The sequence below is a fragment of the Elgaria multicarinata genome, chromosome 2 (assembly GCF_023053635.1).
Source record: "Elgaria multicarinata webbii isolate HBS135686 ecotype San Diego chromosome 2, rElgMul1.1.pri, whole genome shotgun sequence".
Classification (NCBI taxonomy): Eukaryota; Metazoa; Chordata; class Lepidosauria; order Squamata; family Anguidae; genus Elgaria; species Elgaria multicarinata.
In genome coordinates, this window is record NC_086172.1 from 167,355,507 (window position 1) to 167,375,925 (window position 20,419).

General features: G+C 42.7%; 1 protein-coding gene across 1 annotated transcript in view; it reads left to right on the forward strand.

Annotated features, from left to right (window-relative positions):
- Positions 1–5,186: 5,186 nt before the first annotated feature.
- LOC134393157 (60 kDa lysophospholipase-like) overlaps positions 5,187–20,419 on the forward strand; it is a 94,997-nt gene continuing 79,764 nt past the window's right edge. Inside the window, exons 1-2 of the mRNA XM_063118119.1 lie at positions 5,187–5,407; positions 16,335–16,464. Of these exons, the coding sequence (XP_062974189.1) occupies positions 5,242–5,407; positions 16,335–16,464 (296 nt within the window). The 5' untranslated portion in view covers positions 5,187–5,241. The remainder of the gene's footprint in view (positions 5,408–16,334; positions 16,465–20,419) is intronic.

The following is a 20,419-nucleotide window of genomic DNA, read 5'->3' on the forward strand; positions in this document are numbered from 1 at the left end:
CTCAACTAGAATGTCAGATTCTTTAGCTTCTGTAAAGCTGAACTATAAACATGTTCATGTTTTTGTCTCCCACCCTTTCCTGTGAAATTACTGTGTGCATATAAATTGAAAGCAAAAGTTAGATCTTCACTCGTCATTTGTGTGGTATGCCAAGGACCACAGAATTACTTTACTTGGTTTATTGAAGTTTAATGGAAATCGTTATATTCCTAAATGTAGTGTATTATAATCCCTACTTGGAAATGCCAGGGATTGGACCTGGGACTTTTTGCATGCAAAGTATGTGCTCTACAGTTGTAGTCCAACACATCTGGAGGACAATAGGTTGAGGAAGGCTGCCCTATAATTTCTGCATGACTGAAAATTTGTGCAGGTCAATGGGAGGTAGTTCTCTATGAGATTTTTGGACCGTCTGTCAGCATAATGCAACCCATGGGAGGCAACCAACTTCAATTCCATGGAACCGGGGTACATGAAATGTGATTTCATTATGCTTTAGATAAGGCACCGCTGGAATGTCAGCTCGTTAAGAGCCTCCAGGGATGGTACTAGGCCTCATAGATAAGGCACCTGAGAACCGTACTTTGACTCATCCTCCCATGGACAGAAGAATGTTGCAGACTAATACAGAAAATAACAGTTTGCTAGCTTAGAAGCAGAAACAGCCATTCACCCATAAACCTTTGCAGTTAGCCATGGTTTGCAGGCTTGTAGTCCCTACACACACACACCCTGCCTTAGTGATCCATCTTGGACTGAGAGCTCCATCCGACAAGTGTTTTATTGCACACTCGTTACTGGGCACTCACGGAGTTTTCTCAGGTCGGTCACATGCCATCGTCTGCCTCCCATGCGCCTTCCGCCCCTTCTGGCCATCCTTTTGCGACAAAAAACCCCTCGTTATGGCATGGAATTGCTACTCTCTCCTGCTGTGTGCAGGAGAAGCAGCGCAATTAGAACAGCGGACTGAATGGGCCTCATACTCGTTATTTACTTCCTCTTTTGAAAGAGGAAGTAACTGAGCAATGAAAACACGGGCGGAGAAGCGACGGTGGGGAGCGTGTTTCCTCCCGGTGTGATGGAGCTCTTAGTCTAGATCTAATCCAATGTAGAGATTTCTGGATACTTGGGGATACTCTCCAGGAAATACTACTTTGTGTAAAAAGCTCAAAACAAAACAAAACAAAACAGAAGAGCTCTCTTGATGAAGGTTGCACATGAGCAAAGCCTTCCCATAAGAAACTGTAACCTACTGCTAGCTGTTCAGAATTTTGTAGATGTTTTGTGAAAATGCTTACAGATTGAACCACAGACCAATTTCTGAAACTAAGGAGGGGAAATAATAAATCAGCAGAGTACTATAAGATAGGCAGTAGTCCATAGGATTGAATGAAATGTAAAAAAAAAAAGAGAGAGAGAGAGAGAGAGAGAGAGCACACAAAATTATAAACGGAATAAAGATAAAAATATAGCATGTATGGAAAGAAGAAAGTGAAGAAAACAAGGTACTGGCAGTTATGAAACTGTATATAAGATGTCCAAGTTCAGAAAACAGCAAGTTAGAAAAGTAACTGTAGGAATGGAAGTAAGGGGAAATGAAAAATATGAACATGAGTACATAATTTTTTGAAATATTGCATAATTACCATCACCAATGTGGGTGGCCATGTCATGCGAACCCCAGCAAGGGTGGCTTGTTGCTGTGGTTAAGAGGCCACCCTAAAACAGCCCATGGGATTTGGGTAGCTTGTTAACCATGACAATATCATTCTTACTGGCTTTGCATAACAGGGCAACCTGCACCAGCAAGGGTAATTATATACAAATCTCACCAGCATTTGGGGCAGGGGAAATAAGCTTGTGCAGAATAGTATAGAGGAAGAAATTACATTTATCAAGGAAACAAAAACAAAAGCTGAACAACAAAAACTGTACATAGACCAAAAGAAGGAAAAAATTAAAATAGCTGAAAACAGCATTGTAATGCAGTTTATTCAGAATATTGCAGGAACAACACACAATATGCCTTTCTATGTAATTAAATTAATAAATAAAATCCAGAGCCCTTTGGTGAGCCAAATGCATAATTGATTTTGATACAGGCTGTTTGCTGTACAAGTGTGCTAATTTTAACATTCTGCCACAGTTGAAGGTTACTGTCCCTTTAGTAGTGTAAAACCTTTTAAATGGTGAGCATATGCTGGTGAGATTTGTATATAATTACCCATGCTGGTGCAGGTTGCCCTGTTATGCAAAGCCAGTAAGAATGACATTGTCATGGTTAACAAGCTACCCAAATCCCATGGGCTCTAGTATTTCCTAGAGATTATTCACCAGTATAACAACACATTTTTTTAATCCGTGAGAGTCAATTTAAGAAATGTCACCTGTACATGAAGTATGTTGCTTTTAATAACAGGGAACAATGTATCTTAACACAATGAGCTTAGATCCTGAAGATGTCTGTTTAATCAGTATGTCCTGTTTCTACTGCTAGTGGTGAAATCTGTACATTCTATTTTTATTGCCTTTGGTGACAGAACATTTTTTTTAAAAATGAAAAATGAGTGGTTCGCTTGGACACAAAAGGTTACTGCAAAATAAAACATGATGTTTGTTGCGGATTCCTGTTTTTTAGTCCCCTTATGTCACTATTCGTACCACAGTCCACAGATCTTCACATGCAGGAGCAGGGGGCTGTGGACACGAACAACTACATGTAAAATAGGGATGTATGAAAATTCCATTTGTGGGGTGAAGATGGATTTCCCCCCCAGTTTGGCCCTGATGGATTTCATTCTATTTCCCCGAGCTGGAGTTGACTGGATCTGTAGTGAGTCGATATTCACTGCATTTTAGACAGTCTTAAAACATCTGTCTTTGCCCTTAACTTAAAAGGGTGCCCTGAACTCTTGAGAAGCTCTGTGTATGTAGACAGAAAGACATGCAAAGAACGTTTCCCTACTTATATTGTTTACTATTTCTTTGTGGCAGTTAAGTTTTTGGGAGCTGGTGAAAAGAAATTCCTCACGACGAGAGGAAACGGAAGGAGCTGAAAAACTGTGGACTGTGGTAAATACCACCACCAGGCAAATCTGTCACAAAAAGAATAGGGGGTCTCATGTTTTTGTTTTTAAAAGGTGCCTTAAAAAACATAAGGGCATATTTCTTTTCACATTCCCCTCCCCCATTTTTAAAGAGGCATTCTTACAAGAATAGACAAACAATAGACAAACGGCTATAAATAGCTATTAGCTAGCTAATGCTTCCATTTTTAATGGCTTAAGGGTTTAATGTTTTCTTGTTTATATATACATACACACACACACATATACACTGAATACTATTGCTAGCGTGGTGGATGTGGTCTGTGGCAAGGGTGGCCTACTCCCCTTCTTGTATCTGGTTGACCACTGTTAGAAACAGGATGCACTAGAAGGATCTTTTTATGTCATTCAAGATGTCATGTCTTCTTAATCCTTCTGTACTTTATTTTGAGAACAGGTATGGCAAATGGCATGAGCCAGTGTGGTGTAGTGGCCAGACTGTTGGACTGGGAGTGGGGTGACCCGAGTAATAGTCCCCATTCAGCCATGGAAACTCACTGGATGATTTTGGGCCAGTTACAGTCTCTCAGCCCAGACTACCTCACAGGGTTGTTGTTGTGAGGATATAATGGAGAGGAGGACTATGTACCCCTCTGTTGTCCCGTAACCAGGGATTTAAAGGCCTGCTTCCCCGGCGTGTTAATAGCCAATCAAACACACGAGGCTGGAGAATACACTTAATCCATTTACTTCCGATACTGCAGTATGGGGGTGTTCTCCGGTTCCACAAGATGGAGGCACCCAAAACAAACGAATCTTACAGTATATATAGGCTCTGACTACAAGAGGGGGTTAGTCTCTTTCTAACCCTTCTATTGGTCAGTTCTGGATTAGCAAGTTAAGTTACATTCATAGAATCATAGAATAGCAGAGTTGGAAGGGGCCTACAAGGCCATCGAGTCCAACCCCTTGCTCAATGCAGGAATCCACCCTAAAGCATCCCTGACAGATGGTTGTCCAGCTGCCTCTTGAATGCCTCTAGTGTGGGAGAGCCCACAACCTCCCTAGGTAATTGATTCCACCGTCGCACTGCTCTAACAGTCAGGAAGTTTTTCCTGATGTCCAGCTGGAATCTGGCTTCCTTTGACTTGAGCCCGTTATTCCGTGTCCTGCATTCTGGGAGGATCGAGAAGAGATCCTGGCCCTCCTCTGTGTGACAACCTTTGAAGTATTTGAGGAGTGCTATCATGTCTCCCCTCAATCTTCGCTTCTCCAGGCTAAACATGCCCAGTTCTTTCAGTCTCTCTTCATAGGGCTTTGTTTCCAGACCCCTGATCATCCTGGTTCTGGAAACAAAGCCCTATGAAGAGAGACTGAAAGAACTGGGCATGTTACATTCAATTTTTAAGTTAAGGTGCACAATCTCAACGAGTCATAGGTTACATTGGATGCTCTGTTGGTTGAAAGTTTTTCCCTTTGTCTGCTAGGACATTATGTCCACCATTAAGGAATGCAAATCTGGCATATAGCCACATGTAGCCACCCTTTGGCAGAGAAGCCGTCTTTAACCCTTGACACATTACATTCATTAGAGAGATGAAACCTCTCCCTGGGGACATCACCTCCTTGGAGGGAAAAAGGTGGGATATAAATGAAATAAATAAATCAATAAAATGGTGACGATGGGTGGTGGTTGTTTTTTTTAATTTTTTAACCTCATCCTGTTACACCAGAAAGGCTTTTTCTTTCCTTCCAACTTGTCTGAACGGGCTGAGGTGAAACACGAAAATAAAAAAGTCACTTCGTTTTTGAAGTCTTTTGTCCCCCGTCCCCCCCTTGAGAACAGCTAGGGCTGTTAGAGGGTGTTTAGTGGGTGAAAATAAAGGAGCCCTCGGCGGGCGTTGAGGCGACCCTCGATACAGAGGCAGAGCGACTCCTCAAGCCACCTTTCTCCTCAGGCGCCCAAAGGGCCTAACGGTAGGAAGCGGGAGGGTCGTCCCTTTCACTTAGTGTGGGAGCGCCGCCCCTTTCGGGACTCGCCGGCTCTCATTGGCCGCGCCCAATGAGAGCCGGCGAGTCCGGAAAGGGGCGGCGCTAAGAGCCGGCATATAGATGCCCACGTTGCCGGGGTCCCGGGTATCCGCACTTTTAGCCACCCGCCAACCCAGGCAGGTAACTGGGCTGGGAAACCATCATGGCAGAGCAAAAGGACAAAGGATTCAACGCGCTCGGCAGATCCCTCTCGTCCACCGAGCCCGCTCTGGCCCTAGAGATTGGGGGTGGCTGCAGAGCCATGGTTGAAGTGCGGGTGCTGGTGATCAACACTGGAGGGACGATCGGGATGGTGCCTCAGTCAGAAGGTGAGTCGAGTGCCTGAAGGAGGGGGATCTTAGAGGACCAGGGCATTGGGAGGGGGGCAGCTTGGAGGCTCTCCTGCGATGCTACAGTTGTGGCTACTTTCTCCCCCTCCCCTTCCATCCGCGCCGCATGTGCACACACACTAGGCAGAATTCCCGACAGGTAGAAATTCAGCAGGGGTAGCCTTCCCCTATCACTGGGGCAAAAAAGATGCATCTGCAGTATTTCAGCCTGGCGTACAGGTGATTGAAGCATCCCTATGCAACGGGGCGGTTCCCTAGGGTAGCCCTCCCAAAGTTGGGACCCTCTAGTTGGACCACAACTCCCAGCATTCCTGGCAAATGGCCATGCTGGCAGGGGCTAATGGGAATTGAAGTACAAAACATCTGTTTTGGGGAAGGTTGCCCTAAATAAGGTCTGTGGCCCAGTGGTACAACATGTGTTCTGCACACGCAAGACCCGCCATCACCGGGTAGGGCGGGTCAGTACAGATGGAGCAAGATCTTGGAATAAGGCAGCTTCCTAAAGTTACCTATTCCTTCCTCCAAGCACTTATTGGGTCTTGTAAAATAGGTCACAGAACATTATATTCTAACGGCAGGGTGTAGAAGAATGCAAAGCTCTTCTCCCTTTTAGTACCTGTGTAGAAGGTGAAATGTTGGTAGGCATAGGATGACATACAGGGGTGGGAAAAGCTGCACCTGCAGAAATCCCCATTTCTAGCTCTTCAATGCCAAAGGACCTCTTCCACACTTGGCAGTGTTCACAATCCTGGCTGTTTTTAAAAGATTGGCGGAAAAAATGTGTTTTTTTCTTCTTCTTTGCTCATTTCAGTGTTATGGTGAAACAGGGATTCTAATCTGTTTTGGCGATGCGTATGGAAAGAAGGGGGGAAGTTATTGGAGTTTAATAAACACAAAATTAGAGGGTATGGTTGCTGCATGCCCCAAGATCACTTCGTTCTCCAGTTCTTCGCTTTACGTCGACTAGAACTCTCACTTAAGCACATACTGAAAAAGTGGGCAATATTTACCCTTCTGCCACTCTTTAACTATCCTGATCAATCTGCGTAATGTGGTTTTGAACGTGTCTCCTCTAGAAGAGGAAAACAGCAGCACTGTTAACTAAGGGCTCATGTTCAAGACAATAGGCTAGTCGCGTCTTAACAATGTTTCGCAGCTCGTAGTTTTCAAAATCAGGGTGACTAAAAATAAAGAAGAGTGACATTTCTCCATCCCTTTGATGTACGCTTATCCACATTAGTAATTATGAATAAAGAAGCGAGGTATAAAACCATGATTTACGACCAAAGTAAATGTGACATATCAGGAGTTCAAAAAATAAAATAAAATTCTCACAGGTAAAATCAACCATGTATGTTTCTAAATTGGACAGGTGAAGAGGTTTTTTTAAACCTTCATGTGCCAATCCTGCTGACCACCTCAAAACTGCTATTTATCCAGCAGGAGCAAACTCATAGTTTCTCCTATGCAGAGCAAACGGGAGCATCTAGGATTGGGGTGGGGATCAAGATCAGAAAAAGAGCATACAGGAAGATCTAGCACCTACTCTGCTAAGACCATGACTCCAGTCCAGTGTAGGGACATATAAGGACATAAGAATAGCCATGCTGGATCAGACCAGGTCCACCCAGTGGCCAACCAGATGTCGACCAGGGACCAACAAGCAGGACTGGGTGCAATAGCACCCTCCCACCCATGTTCCCCAGCAACTGGTATACATAGGCTTACTGCTTCTGATCCTGGAGTTAGCACATAGCCATGGACTAGTAGCCATTGATAGTCTTCTCCTTCAGGAATTTATCCAACCCCCTTTTAAAGCCACATATGCTTTATTTATTTTTATCCTGCTCCTCAGCCAAAAAGGCTCCTGAAGTGGCTTACATAAAATCAATAAAAAAATAAGTCCTGCAGGCCTATATTCAAAAGCGACACAACACATAAGGAAAAAAGGATGGGAAGGGAAGAGGAAAAATGAAGTCGCTTTTAGCAGGGCTGGTAGAATGGCCCTGCTCCCCTTTCTCAGCTCCCTTTGTACAGAAAGCTGGGATGGCTAGTGATGGTGACAACTGAAGGAGGAGGAATTTTAGCAGGGCTGGAGGAATGGTCCTGTTCCTCCTCTCCTCTCCCTCTGAACATACACATGTCTACGGATGAACCCCCTCCTTTACTTTCTTATCAAACCTACTTACTTGAATGACGTTCCTGTCAGGAATTGACTTAGCAGAGATTAAGCAGCAACACAGCAGCTTCAGCGTTTGATTCTTCTGTTTGGCCACTGAGCACTGTCTCTCCAGGAAGAAAATATACTCACAGCATGTATAGCTTTTCTTCAGTAAAGATTTTACTGAGGTATATAACGTCTTCTGTACAAAATACATCCTGCATACATAACATCACCATCCGGCATCCACCCACACCACCATTACATCTGTACAACTTTATATACATTTCATACAAGGTATTGCACACAGTTTCATCAGCCAATTATTCAATTGAGTCAGGAGGCCTTGATATTTTACAGTACTGATGTGTAACATCTGTAAAGAATTGAGGATCCAAAGTTCAAAGATTGTGCCAAAGTCAATTTTTCCTTCTTTCAAGGTATAACCCTCTGTGGGTAAATTTTCCAACCCTGACAGTTCCTACTTTAGGGCTCCAATCGTATGCCCACTTACTTGGGAATAGCGAGACTGTCTTCTGAGTAGACAGGTATAGGATTGCTAGTGTGAGGATATGGAATGTTTTATGCATTACTTGTTGACTATAATTGAAAGTATAAGGGTGCAATCCTATGCATGTTTCGACAGAAAAAAAGGCCTCCAATTCCCAGTATCTTCCAGCTAGTCATTTGCTTCACATCTGGCCTTTATCCCTAAGCTAGCCTGCTGCTCTCAGGTGAGGTGAAGGACGCTGACCAGAACCAGAGTTCAAATAAGACTCAACTGCCCGTCTCATCAGCATTTATAATTGGAATGAGTAGCAAAATGTCTTGTTGTTGTTTATTCGTTCAGTCGCTTCCGACTCTTTGTGACTTCATGGACCAGCCCACGCCAGAGCTTTCTGTCGGCCGTTGCCACCCCTTGCTCCCCCAAGGTCAAGTCTGTCACCTCCAGAATATCATCCATCCATCTTGCCCTTGGTCGGCCCCTCTTCCTTTTGCCTTCCACTTTCCCTAGCATCAGCCTCTTCTCCAGGGTATCCTGTCTTCTCATTATGTGGCCAAAGTACTTCAATTTTGCCTTTAATACCATTCCCTCAAGTGAGCAGTCTGGCTTTATTTCCTGGCGTACGGACTGGTTTGATCTTCTTGCAGTCCAAGGCACTCTCAGAATTTTCCTCCAACACCACAGTTCAAAAGCATCTATCTTCCTTCGCTCAGCTTTCCTTATGGTCCGGCTCTCGCAGCCATAGGTTACTACAGGGAATACCATTGCTTTAACTATGCGGACCTTTGTTGTCATAGAATCATAGAATCATAGAATAGCAGAGTTGGAAGGGGCCTACAAGGCCATCGAGTCCAACCCCCTGCTCAATGCAGGAATCCACCCTAAAGCATCCCTGACAGATGCTTGTCCAGCTGCCTCTTGAAGGCCTCTAGTGTGGGAGAGCCCACAACCTCCCTAGGTAGCTGATTCCATTGTCGCACTGTCAGTGTGGTGTCTCTGCTCTTAACTGTTTTATCAAGATTTGTCATTGCTCTCCTCCCAAGAAGTCAACGTCTTCTGATTTCCTGGCTGCAGTCAGCGTCTGCAGTAATCTTTGCGCCCAGAAATACAAAGTCTGTCACTGCCTCCACTGCCTCCACAGTTATCAATCAAGCTGGTTGCCATAATCTTGGTTTTTTTGTCTTGGGTTGGACCAAATATCTGAAGAGCCTCTGCAATATTTGCAAATAGCTTTTTAATTTTTTTTTTTTAGCATCAAGTCGTAAGAGTGTTACTTGTTTTGTAATCAAGGCAACCATAGAAGCAAATACAGAAAAAGGCAACTGAAATGATCAAGGGACTGGAGCATCTCCCCTATGAGAGAAGGTTATGATAGCTGGAATTATTTAGCTTGGAAAAAAGGAGGCTGAGGGGAGACTTGATAGAGACATGCAAAATTATACATGGAGTGGGGAATGTGGATAGGGAGACCTTTTTCTCCCTCTCTCGTAATACTAGAATCTGGGGTCATCCCATAAAGCTGATTGGTGGGAGATTCAGGACAGATAAAAAGAAGTATTTCTTCACAAAGCACATACTTAAACTATGGAATTCACCAGCACAAGATGTAGTGATGACCACCAATTTGGATGGCATTAAAAAGGGGTTGGATAAATTCCTGGAGGAGATGGCTATTAGTCCTGATGGCTACTAGTCCTGATGGCTATGAAAGGCAGTTGCTGGGGAACATGGATGGGAGGGTGCTGTTGCACCATGTCCTGCTTGTGGGTCCCTGGTTGACAGCTGGTTGGCCACTGTGTACAGAGTGCTGGATTAGATGAACCCTTGATCCAATTCAGCATGACTTTTCTTATGTTCAATGAATTTGGGATCTAGAAGTTATGCAACAATGTAATTGTCTATTACAATATTATTTTAAAACATTATTTCAACAAATAGTGTTTGTTGAACACTATTTCAACAACACTCATAATTGTGAAGGAAAAAGATTGCATCAGAGCTCTTTCTTTTTTCTAATTACCCCCCAGTGGAAAAATTGGAAAGACTTTCCTTAGAAGAAACGGGGTAGAGAGAATGCTGCACTATTTTCTTAGAATGTTAATTATGTGCCAAACAAGTTAATAATTCCACAATGTTCCCTGTTGCTGAAAGATGGGATTTTTTTAAAAAATGGCATTTTAAAAATAACATAACAGGAATTACTGTAGGTGTTTCATCCATTGATCTTCAGCTGGCAAGATTAAATTGATAAAAAACAATCAGTGAATTCTAAGAGTATTGTGGTGCTCATTTATTCACACCTGATAATAACTATAGCAATGTTTGCTTGATCAGGTGCATGAGTTTCCTGAGTTACTGGTATATATATAGTCACATGGTTGGGTGGTAGGGATTGTAAACAGTGAAGTCAGAGAATACTGAAGTGTGGAAAGTGATAATTACCTTAAACATGGCCATTCACAACAGGTTCTTGGGTGATAGTTTAAATAAACACACCTTTGTCCATATCCAAGCCATATGTGATAGAGTTGAACCGCTTGATGAATTGTAGTTCAGCTTTTTCCATTAAACCCCGTCTTTAAATTACTTGGTTCAAGAATGGTCACCTCTGTTAGTGATAGAGTGTTCTGAGAGGTTGAAATGTTCCCCTGCTGGTTTTATGAATATTGTCATTTCCATTTCTTCTATTATATAGAAGCTTGTCTCTTTGAGCTCTATCACACCTACTTTTTTAATCCAGTTTTCATCCATGGTTTCCCCTTCCGTTTCCTTAGCAAGTCGAGCTCTGGGCACTTTCACATCTGTGCATTGTTGCTCTCTTTCAGCTCATTTAACTTTTCACCTGGAGCGCTGCAATGCCGGCAAAATCTCCTGCTCCACCCCCTACGTTCTCCTTTCCCCTGCAGTTAATTTTTTTATTTTAAAAAAACATGTCTTTATTTCTGCCAAATAAAACAACACATTATACTTTACCCTAAGATCATATTAAATAAACTCCAAGGAAGGGAGGCTGTTTATAGGAAACAGGAGGGAGCGCATGGGCTAAGACTGTAAAGAGATCAAACTTGGCATAGCGATAGCTTTTAAGGAGAGCTTTAGCTGTGCAAAGTTTGAATCAGATTGGTTCATGCCTTGATTTTTTTTAGGTTTTTTAAAATTCCCTACCCTTAAACCCTTTTCATGATAGTTCACCAGTGCAAAAGTCTACCTTTTTGCATTTGTGAAGGATTGATTTTCCTTTACTTTGATCATGCGAAACTGTGCATCTCCAAGTTCATAAAACAGAGATCCCCGGGATCGTCCCTGTGCATCCACATGACACACAGGGGATCCCGGGATCAGGGAAGGATGAACCCTCCCTTGCCCCGGGATCTCGCCCTCCCCTTTAGGCCCGTTTTTTTTGCAGTCTCGGGCTGAGAAAATTCTGGGAAAACAGTGATATTCAGGACGGAGTGCCTTTTAGCATGTTTGGTCCCACAAAGTCATGCTGTTGTATCTAGTTACAATTTTAAAACCACACAGAGACCAGGAGGAAGCACCACAAATGGATGCAGCTCATTTATGCAGGTTGTTTCCTTTTATGTGTAATTGGGTTGACTGCTCGAGACCAAACTTAGGAGTCAGGTTTGTGAAAGACACACAGCAGCAGCAACCTGCCCAGCTCACAATGGCTGCCAAAGGCCAGTAAGTCTGGCCTCCCACCCAAGACATGCTAGGAGGCTGGGAGTGGCAGGTGTAAGCCTTGGTTTTTATTACATTCTTTAAAAAATACTTAAAAACCAACATTCTGCATTTTTAGATTTTTCTGGTACATTGTACAGCTAGACCTATCAGCATGTCAAATTTCTAACTCCTCTGGAAGTGGGTAAACATTTCCGGACATACATCGCACACACATATTTTCTGCTTTATAGGTGGAGATACAGAATGGGAGAGTAAAATTCCAAAAGCATTTAAATCTTTTTGGTTGGCATAATGAAAGGTACCGCTCTTGTGGTTGGTTGACTTTCTCCCCCGACCTACAAAGAAAGGAAGGAAATGTTTAAGATCTGTGGAATGATTTGTAATAGATATATTTTGTAACAGTTATAATTTGATCATTTATTTCCTGTGAGATAAGGGGAGGGGAGGGATATCATGTTCAAGTTTATTTTATTTTCTATATGAGATATTAAATTTAAAATAAATATAATGAAGAGAGGGGAAAAAAGAATCGCTGAGTGTTGAAGTCCAAAACATGAGGAGGGCACTAGTTTCAACGTTTCTAGGATGAAGGAAATGATTTCAGGGCAAGTCATGTGAAGTTATCAATGTTATGATAAGAGCAGTGATGACATAAATATCCAATCTGATATTCTTAAGACAATTGTACTGTTTGTGCATTTGGATGTGTGTGCTTTTGGTGTTGTTCCTAGGTGTGTAGTTTTTTATTATTCCTCACTCCAAATACCCTTTTGTTGGAGTTCATGATGTTTCTTGAATATAACACTCTTCTTGGTTACTGCTATTCTATTTTCAGAATCGTCTACCACTCTGTCTAGGCTTCTAAGGGTGGAATCCTATGCATTCTAAGGGTGGAATCCTATGCATGTTTAGTCAAAAATAAGTCCTACAATTCCCAATATGGCTAGGGCTTGCTGGGAATTGTAGGACATTTTTCTGACTAAACTAGGTTGACCATATGGAAAGGAAGAAAGGGCTCCTGTATCTTTAAAAGTTGTATTAAAAAAAAGGAATTTCAGCAGGTGTCATTTGTATGCATGCAGTACCTGGTGAAATTCCCTCTTCATGAGAACAGTTAAAGCTGCAGGAGCCCTGCCCTCTTTTGTATCTGGTCACTCTAGTATAGCTCCTGCAGCTTTAACTGTAGTGATGAATGAGACTTAAATCTAAGTCAACATTTTTATTTATTTGTAGCATTTATATACTGCTGAATATAATAAAATCTCTCACTCATATAGCTGCTCTGTTAAACTATTTTCTTTTCTACATTGTCCAGCACAGAGTAGTGGATCTGTGATACATTTAAATTGGGAATTAATTATTTTATCTTCAGTGGAACAGTTTTGGGTGTTTATATAGTTTTGCCCAAAGGCTTATGTGTGAATCTGTGATCATAAAAGAAGGTGTGTGCGTGCGTGTGTGTATGTGTCTCAGCACCATAGCTCCGAGACTGTGAATCTTAGACGCTTGACATGGATACTAAGCAGGGCCGGTGCCAGACTATTTTGCGCCCTAGGCAAGGTGAGCTACTTTCACCCCACCCCACCCCCCAAAAATGCCAACTTTGATTTTTAAGAACATATGTTTCCTGGAACAAATAAGGAGCACAAAACTTGAAACTGCTAGATTTATTTTAAAGTGCAAGAAATACGTCATGCCAATTACAGCAAACAAATTGGAAAGGAACGTCTATGGGTCTAAAATGCATTATTTAATAGGAATATCACCTCCAAATCATTCCCCCCAACTCACACGCGCGCACACAGGCACACTCAGCATCACTCACTCCAAACAAACACACGTATGAACACATGCATTCACTCAAAGACCCTATGCACCCCATTCACCACCCCCATACATTCTCTCTCTCTCTCTCTTCCGGGCGAGTTCCGGAAGTCCGAACGTGGAGCTGCCCCACCCCCACCCCAGTGTCGCTGGCTTCACTTCGGCTGGGCGGGCGAGGGGCGCCATCTCGCCCACCCAGGCCCGGCTGAATCCTCGGGCCGGGCCGGCTCACAGCCAACGCGTGTGAGTACTGCGCTGTGCCCGGTGCCCCTCTTAGCTTGGTGCTCTAGGCGGCCGCCTGAGTGGCCTCTATGGTAGCCTCGGCCCTGACTATGGGAATCCTAGGGGTATGCACCTCAGAGTTATTTTGTTGTTAAAATGCATTAATGAATTTTAATGTGCCCGTGTGGTTGAAACCTCCAGTAACACCTTCATCCACTAGGGGCAGACTTCCCTAACCAGCACAGGCCAAGGGGGAGGTTAGTAAACAGGCTCCTCCCTCATCATGGCTTCACTCAGCCACAACGTGTCCAACTCCGACCACTGTCTAAGTTTGCTTGAAGGATGCACTGTATCAAACTACGGATCATTCCAGCCATCGGAAGCCAGGTCCATTCACTCGCCTTAAATAAAACAGCTTGTTCTTTGATCCAACTTTCATTTTCCATTTCTGAGTTCTATGGAAGTACTGGCTGATGTTTTATGTGGCTTTGCCCACAAGGTTATGTGTCAATCTTTAATGAAACAGTTTGTTCCTGATCCAACTTTCATTTTGCATTCATGAGTTCTGTTGAAGTACAGGAGGCAGCTAGATTCTTCAGCTAGAGCCTTAAAGTGGATTCTTCAGCTATTTTTGACTTGAAGCAAACCCATTCCGCGGTTTTTTCTTTGAGGTGTTTTGCTTCCCTTTATAAGGAGAAAAAACACACCAAAACCTGGGGACTTACCTCTGGATATTTAACGTAGCTTTGCCTTCCTTGTTCTCTTTCTGATTAAGCCAGTGAATTTCAAAAGTTGAATTTAGATGGCTCTCCAGCAGACACCCATCCTTTTCAGGGGCGTGTTCCCTGGGAAACATCTAATGTTGACTTTAACTTTTGTCCTTAATCAGTAACCGCAACTATGTCTAATCATTGATGTACACATTTGGGCTGTATACAACGTTTAACTTCATTCAACCAACCAGCTCCAAATTTCTAGGAGATTTCCATTCCGGTGCCTGGGATTTTTCCAGCCTGCAACTCATTATGACTATTTGAGTAAAGAATTTAATTTGTGGGCATGCTATTGACCCAGTTGTAATTGTTCAGACACTGTATTTAAGAATGGAAAGGATACAGTGTCATATTTGTGAAAAGAAGCTTTAATTAATTAATGAATTAATAAAATCAGCCTTGGAAAGTGCTCCAATCTGAACAGACCTGAGGTCTTCGGAGATAAGGATTTAACTCTTCTTCCTCATGCTGTTATCCTGATTTAAATAAACTTCCCCTTGCTCCAGTATCAGAGGAAATACGCTTATATACACCAGTTGCTGGGGAACATGGGTGGGAGGGTGTTCTTGCACCCATGTCCTCCTTGTGGTTGACAACTGTGTGAACAGAGTGCTGGACTAGATGGACCCTTGGTCTGATCTAGCAAGGCTCTTCTTATGTACCTAATCTAAGGAACTTGAAAGGTTATACGATATCTTGTGGCATTTTGGTTGATCCTCATAAAGGCGTTGCAGAAAGTACAGAAAAGGGCAACTGATTCCTGCATTGAGCAGGGGGTTGGACTCGATGGCCTTGTAGGCCCCTTCCAACTCTGCTATTCTATGATTCTATGAAAGGATCAAGGGACTGGGGCAACTCCCTTTGAAGGGAAGTTTACAACAGCTGGGATTGTTTTGCTTGGGAAAAAAGGACATAATAGAAATGTATAAAATTATGCCTGGTGTGGAGGAAGTGGATAGGGAGACATTTTTCTCCCTCTCTCATAATACTAGAACCCAATGGGGGTCATCCCGTGAAGCTGATTGGTGGGAGATTCAGGACAGATAAAAAGAAGGACTTCTTAACACAGCACATGGTTAAATTATGGAATTCACTACCACAAGGTGTGGTGATGGCCACCAGTTTGGAGGCCTTCAAAAGGGGGTTGGATACATTCCTGGAGGAGAAGATTATCAGTGGCTAATAGTCCTGATGGCTTAATTCCGCCTCCAGTATCTGAGGCAGTAAGCCTATATTCATCAGTTGCTCGGGATCATGGGTGGGTGGGTGCTGTTGCACTTGTGTCCTGCTTGTGGGTCCCTGATCGACAGCTGGCTGGCCACTGTGTGAACAGAGTGTTGAACTAGATGGACCCTCAGTCTGATCCAGCATGGCTCGTCCCGTGTTCTTAATACACACAACTTCACTCAGGCCCCACTAGTGAAACACTCAAGCGATTTTGCCTTTGGCTTGCTGTGCAGGAGTAGCGTGTTTCAACCCAACCTAGGATTATATCCCGAGGACCAGTTGCTCTCAGTGAACCTGTCGGCACTTTACGCTCTTCTGGTGAGGCCTTTGTAAGGTCCCCAATACCAAGGATATTTCTTATAGGACATTTATTTCTTGTGTTTGGTGTCATTTCCTTGAATACTTTGAATAGATCATATGAAATCTTAATGATCAGCCAAGAAATCAAAAGACGATTGTTTTACTCTTGTCCCCCCCCCTTTTTTTCCTTTTCTTCCTCCTGATATTCAGGTCTTGCTCCTGAGGCCAACAAGTTAGCAGCGGCCCTGAGGAAGATCCCAATTCTCCATGATGCGGTATACGCCAAGGAAACTGACCTGTATTGCCGTTCGGGACTTCGAGATGACACTTTGGTGCTTCCGTATGTATTGGGGACGTGTCGCTCTTGCTGGAGTTCACAGAATCATAGAATAGTAGAGTTGGAAGGGGCCTGTAAGGCCATCAAGTCCAACCCCCCGTTCAGTGCAGGAATCCACCCTAAAGCAGGAAGTTCTGAATCTTCCAGTTAAATATCCTGAATGTTTGCCTTTTAACCTTGTGCAGAGCACAATAGCGTTGTGCATATGCAGGTAGAAGTGTCATTTAATGAAAGCAGATTCCTGAGTATCTCAAATTTCATTTTTTAAAAGGCAAGTCGCTTGCCCTTATGGTGGGAGATATGCTTACTGAAATCTAAGAAGCCAGGAGGCTGGCTGAGTAAGATTTTCCATGGTAAGGTTTCAGTGTATTGTGGAGCTCCTTTCCCCATGACTATCAAAAGCAAAATAAACTCCGCAAAGTCAGAACAATCACGCAGATTTGCGTCGTGCATAGAGATGACAGAATTCATCATGGTGGGATTTGGATTCTCTGAGCCGAGGGTTGGTTCTGATCTCATTGCTTTTGTGTAACTATTTATTTATTGCATTTTTATACCGCCCAATAGCTGAAGCTTTCTGGGCGGTTTACAAAAATTAAAACCACAAAACCCGTTCAAAATATAAAACAACCAGTATAAAAGTATAATATAAAATACAATATAAAAACACAACCAGGATAAAATCAAGCAGCAATGCAGAAGTTAATACAGATTTAAAATACAAATTTAAAACAGCGAAATTAAAATTAGATTGCTAGACTGTTTCTGGAGGAGAAGGCTTTCAATGGCTGCTAGTCTTGATGGCTATGTGCTACTTCTAGTATCCGAGGCAGTCAGCCTATACATCAGTTGCTGTGGAACATGGATGGGACACACTCATGTCCTGCTTATGGGTCCCTGGCAGGCAGATGGTTGGTCACTGTATGAACAGAGTGCTGGACTAGATGGCCCCTTGGTCTGATCCAGTATGGCTCTCCTTGTGTTCTTAGTATTATTGAGCAGACATATGGCTCTACTTGGAACAGGAAGTGAGCCAGTGTGGCATAGTGGCTAAAGTATTGGACTGGGAGTCGGGAGATCTGGGTTCTAGTCCCCACTCGGCCATGGAAACCTACTGGGTGTCTTTGGGCCAGTCACAGGCTCTCAGCCCAACCCACCTCACAGGTTGTTGTTGTGAGGATAAAAAGGAGAGGAAGATGAGGATTATGTACACCGCCCTGGGTTCCTTGGAGGAAAGAAGGCGGGCTATAAATGAAATAAATAAATAAATACCGGAGGAGCTGAGTATGGAATTCCCAAAGTCTTTGCTTATCCTATTTTAATGCCAGACTGGGATCTTCACTACCATTAATTGTGGAAAACTGGTATATCGGAGGATATCCCCATAGAACTGAATTATTGGAAATCCAAAGATGTGAAGTTAAATAATGCTGGTCTAAATTTATTTAGGCGAACATATATGTTTAGATTGCTCATTGCAGGCAGCAATGACCCCAAAACTGCTTACCCTTTTACTTCTTTCCTGGTTATTCAGGCAGTGTTCTTGATTACATTTGTGTTTCCAAAGAAAAGGCACGTTTGTTTTCTGGTATAACAGTTCCACCCAGGGAAGACCGTGATCATCACCCCATAGTGGTAAAGCTGGTAGTTGAATCCAACTTAAGACCTGTAACTTATTCCAACCACTGGTTTTCTCAAAACCTGGAAATGTATCAGGAAAAGAGATCAAAATGGAAAAAAGTAAATACGACCAAACTTAAAGTATTTAAGGTCTTTGCATGACATCATTGTGTCTTCTGATTCTGATGCATACTCATTTTTACATGCGTATCAGGCCATATGTGATAATCTGAAACCTTTCTTAACGACTGACATAAATTCAAATGATACAAAGCCTATGAAGACTTTCTGGTTTGATAAAGGATGCAGTGCACTAAGGCCTTTTCTACACCCACCCGAAAATGTGGGCTGGTCATGGCTGAGTCCATGTGCATCCAAATAATCCCTGGGAAAATCCGATTCTTCCTATGGCCTTGGGATCATCCCGAGACCGTGGGAGGTGTGGCCTCCCGTACTGGCTTCTTCCTTCCTCTCCATGAGTAACGGGGAGCAGTAGAGGGAAGGAACCAGGCTGGGGGGGGGAGCGGGGTTGGGGGGGAGCGGGGTTGGGGGGAGCAAGGTTGTGGGGAAGGGGGTTGGGGCTTTTTTTTTAAAAAAAACACCTCATGTTTCGTTGGAGCTCACATGCGCTCAGATCCTTTAAAAAAAATGGTGGGCACGACACCCTCCTTCCTCCTGGGAAGTTGCTCCTGCATGTGGACTAAGAGGAGGATCTCACGAGATCCTCCCCCCTCCCTCCCTCCCTCCCTCCCTCTTCATGGGCTGGTGTAGAAATGGCCTAAGAAGGAAATTGAGAAGTCGGACATGAAGAGCACAAGTGTCACATCACCCTGAGGATCAAAGTATTATGTTGAACATCAGGCAAAGGTCATAAAAAAGGAGAAACAAATTCTCAGGGTGCAAGATTTTATTACAAAGCCCAAGGCGTTTCGGCCTGTCAAAGGCCTTCTTCAGGAGGTTGTTAAGAGGATGGCTGCAGAATTCTCTCTAGCAAAATAATTTTCTCATTGGCGATTGGCTTTGTAATAAAACCTTGCATCCTGAGAATTTGTTTCTTCTTTTTTCTGACCTGATTTGGATGCTCTCCTCCTTTTTTGTTTTGAACATCAGGCAAAACTACAAATAAATAAATAAATAAAAACCACAATTAACTGCAGTTAAGAGAGCTGAGTTTCAGATAAGATTCTGGATCGATCTTGAATTGGCAACAACAAGCACAAAATCCAGCTTATTTCTGGCATTTAGTTTCTGGAAGAATTAGAGAAGTAAAATGCACGTTTGATATTTCCATACCATCTGTAACAAGGGAAAACTTTTATTATAATTTATTTAAAGCAGAGGAAAGGACAACAGCTTGTGGGTTGACCTCTGAGTTGGAAAATAAGTCTATCCCTTTATGGCCCCTTGTATCTATATCGGAGATTAAAGCCCTTATTGACAAATAATAAGACACCAGGAGAAGACTTTTTAAATTATTTAAGAACAATCTAGACTGATGGGCTTCACAGTTAGCAGGTCTAATCAACCGTATAAATAACATTGGGCATCTACCAAAAGGCTGGAATCTCAGGATGATTGTGCTGATATTTAAGAAAGGCGATTGACAGGATCCAAGGAACTACAGACCAATTAGTCTGATTGATATTCCAGCCAAAATCTATGCTAAGTTTCTTTTGTCAAAATTAGAGGACTGGTCAGAGGAAAATTCCATATTAGTTGACGAGCAGGCTGGTTTTAGGAAAGGAAGATTATAGCTTTTAAATATTGAGTTTGTTCTGACTCTATACTGTTAACTTCACCCTACCCGGTGCCTGTTTACACTTCCCTGTGCCTGTTTGCATTCTCTTTCCCTCCTTATTGTTTACTGCAACTTTATTAGATTGTAAGCCTATGCGGCAGGGTCTTGCTATTTACTGTGTATAATCTGTACAGCACCATGTACATTGATGGTGCTATATAAATAAATAGTAATAATAATAATAATGTTATATCTTACGTCACCTGACAACTAAGTTAGACAAAAGGTGGACAACTTCTTGCTGCTTTTATTGATTTAAGTGCAGCTTTTGATTCAAAGACACCGTCTTTGGGCCAAATTGTTAAATGCAAATACAGATTTGAGACTCTTGTTTTTAATAAAAGCTCTTTATTCAGAAACTTCTATGAAGGTCAGAACACAATCAAGTCTAACCCTTAAGGATGTCTGGAAATGTGGTATTTTAGCCCCATTTCTTTTTAACTTTTGCATAAATGAAATTGTATTTCTGCATAATCAGAACTATTACATGCTTAAAATTCTAAACAGAGCAGTAAACTTAACCACTGTATGTGGATGATA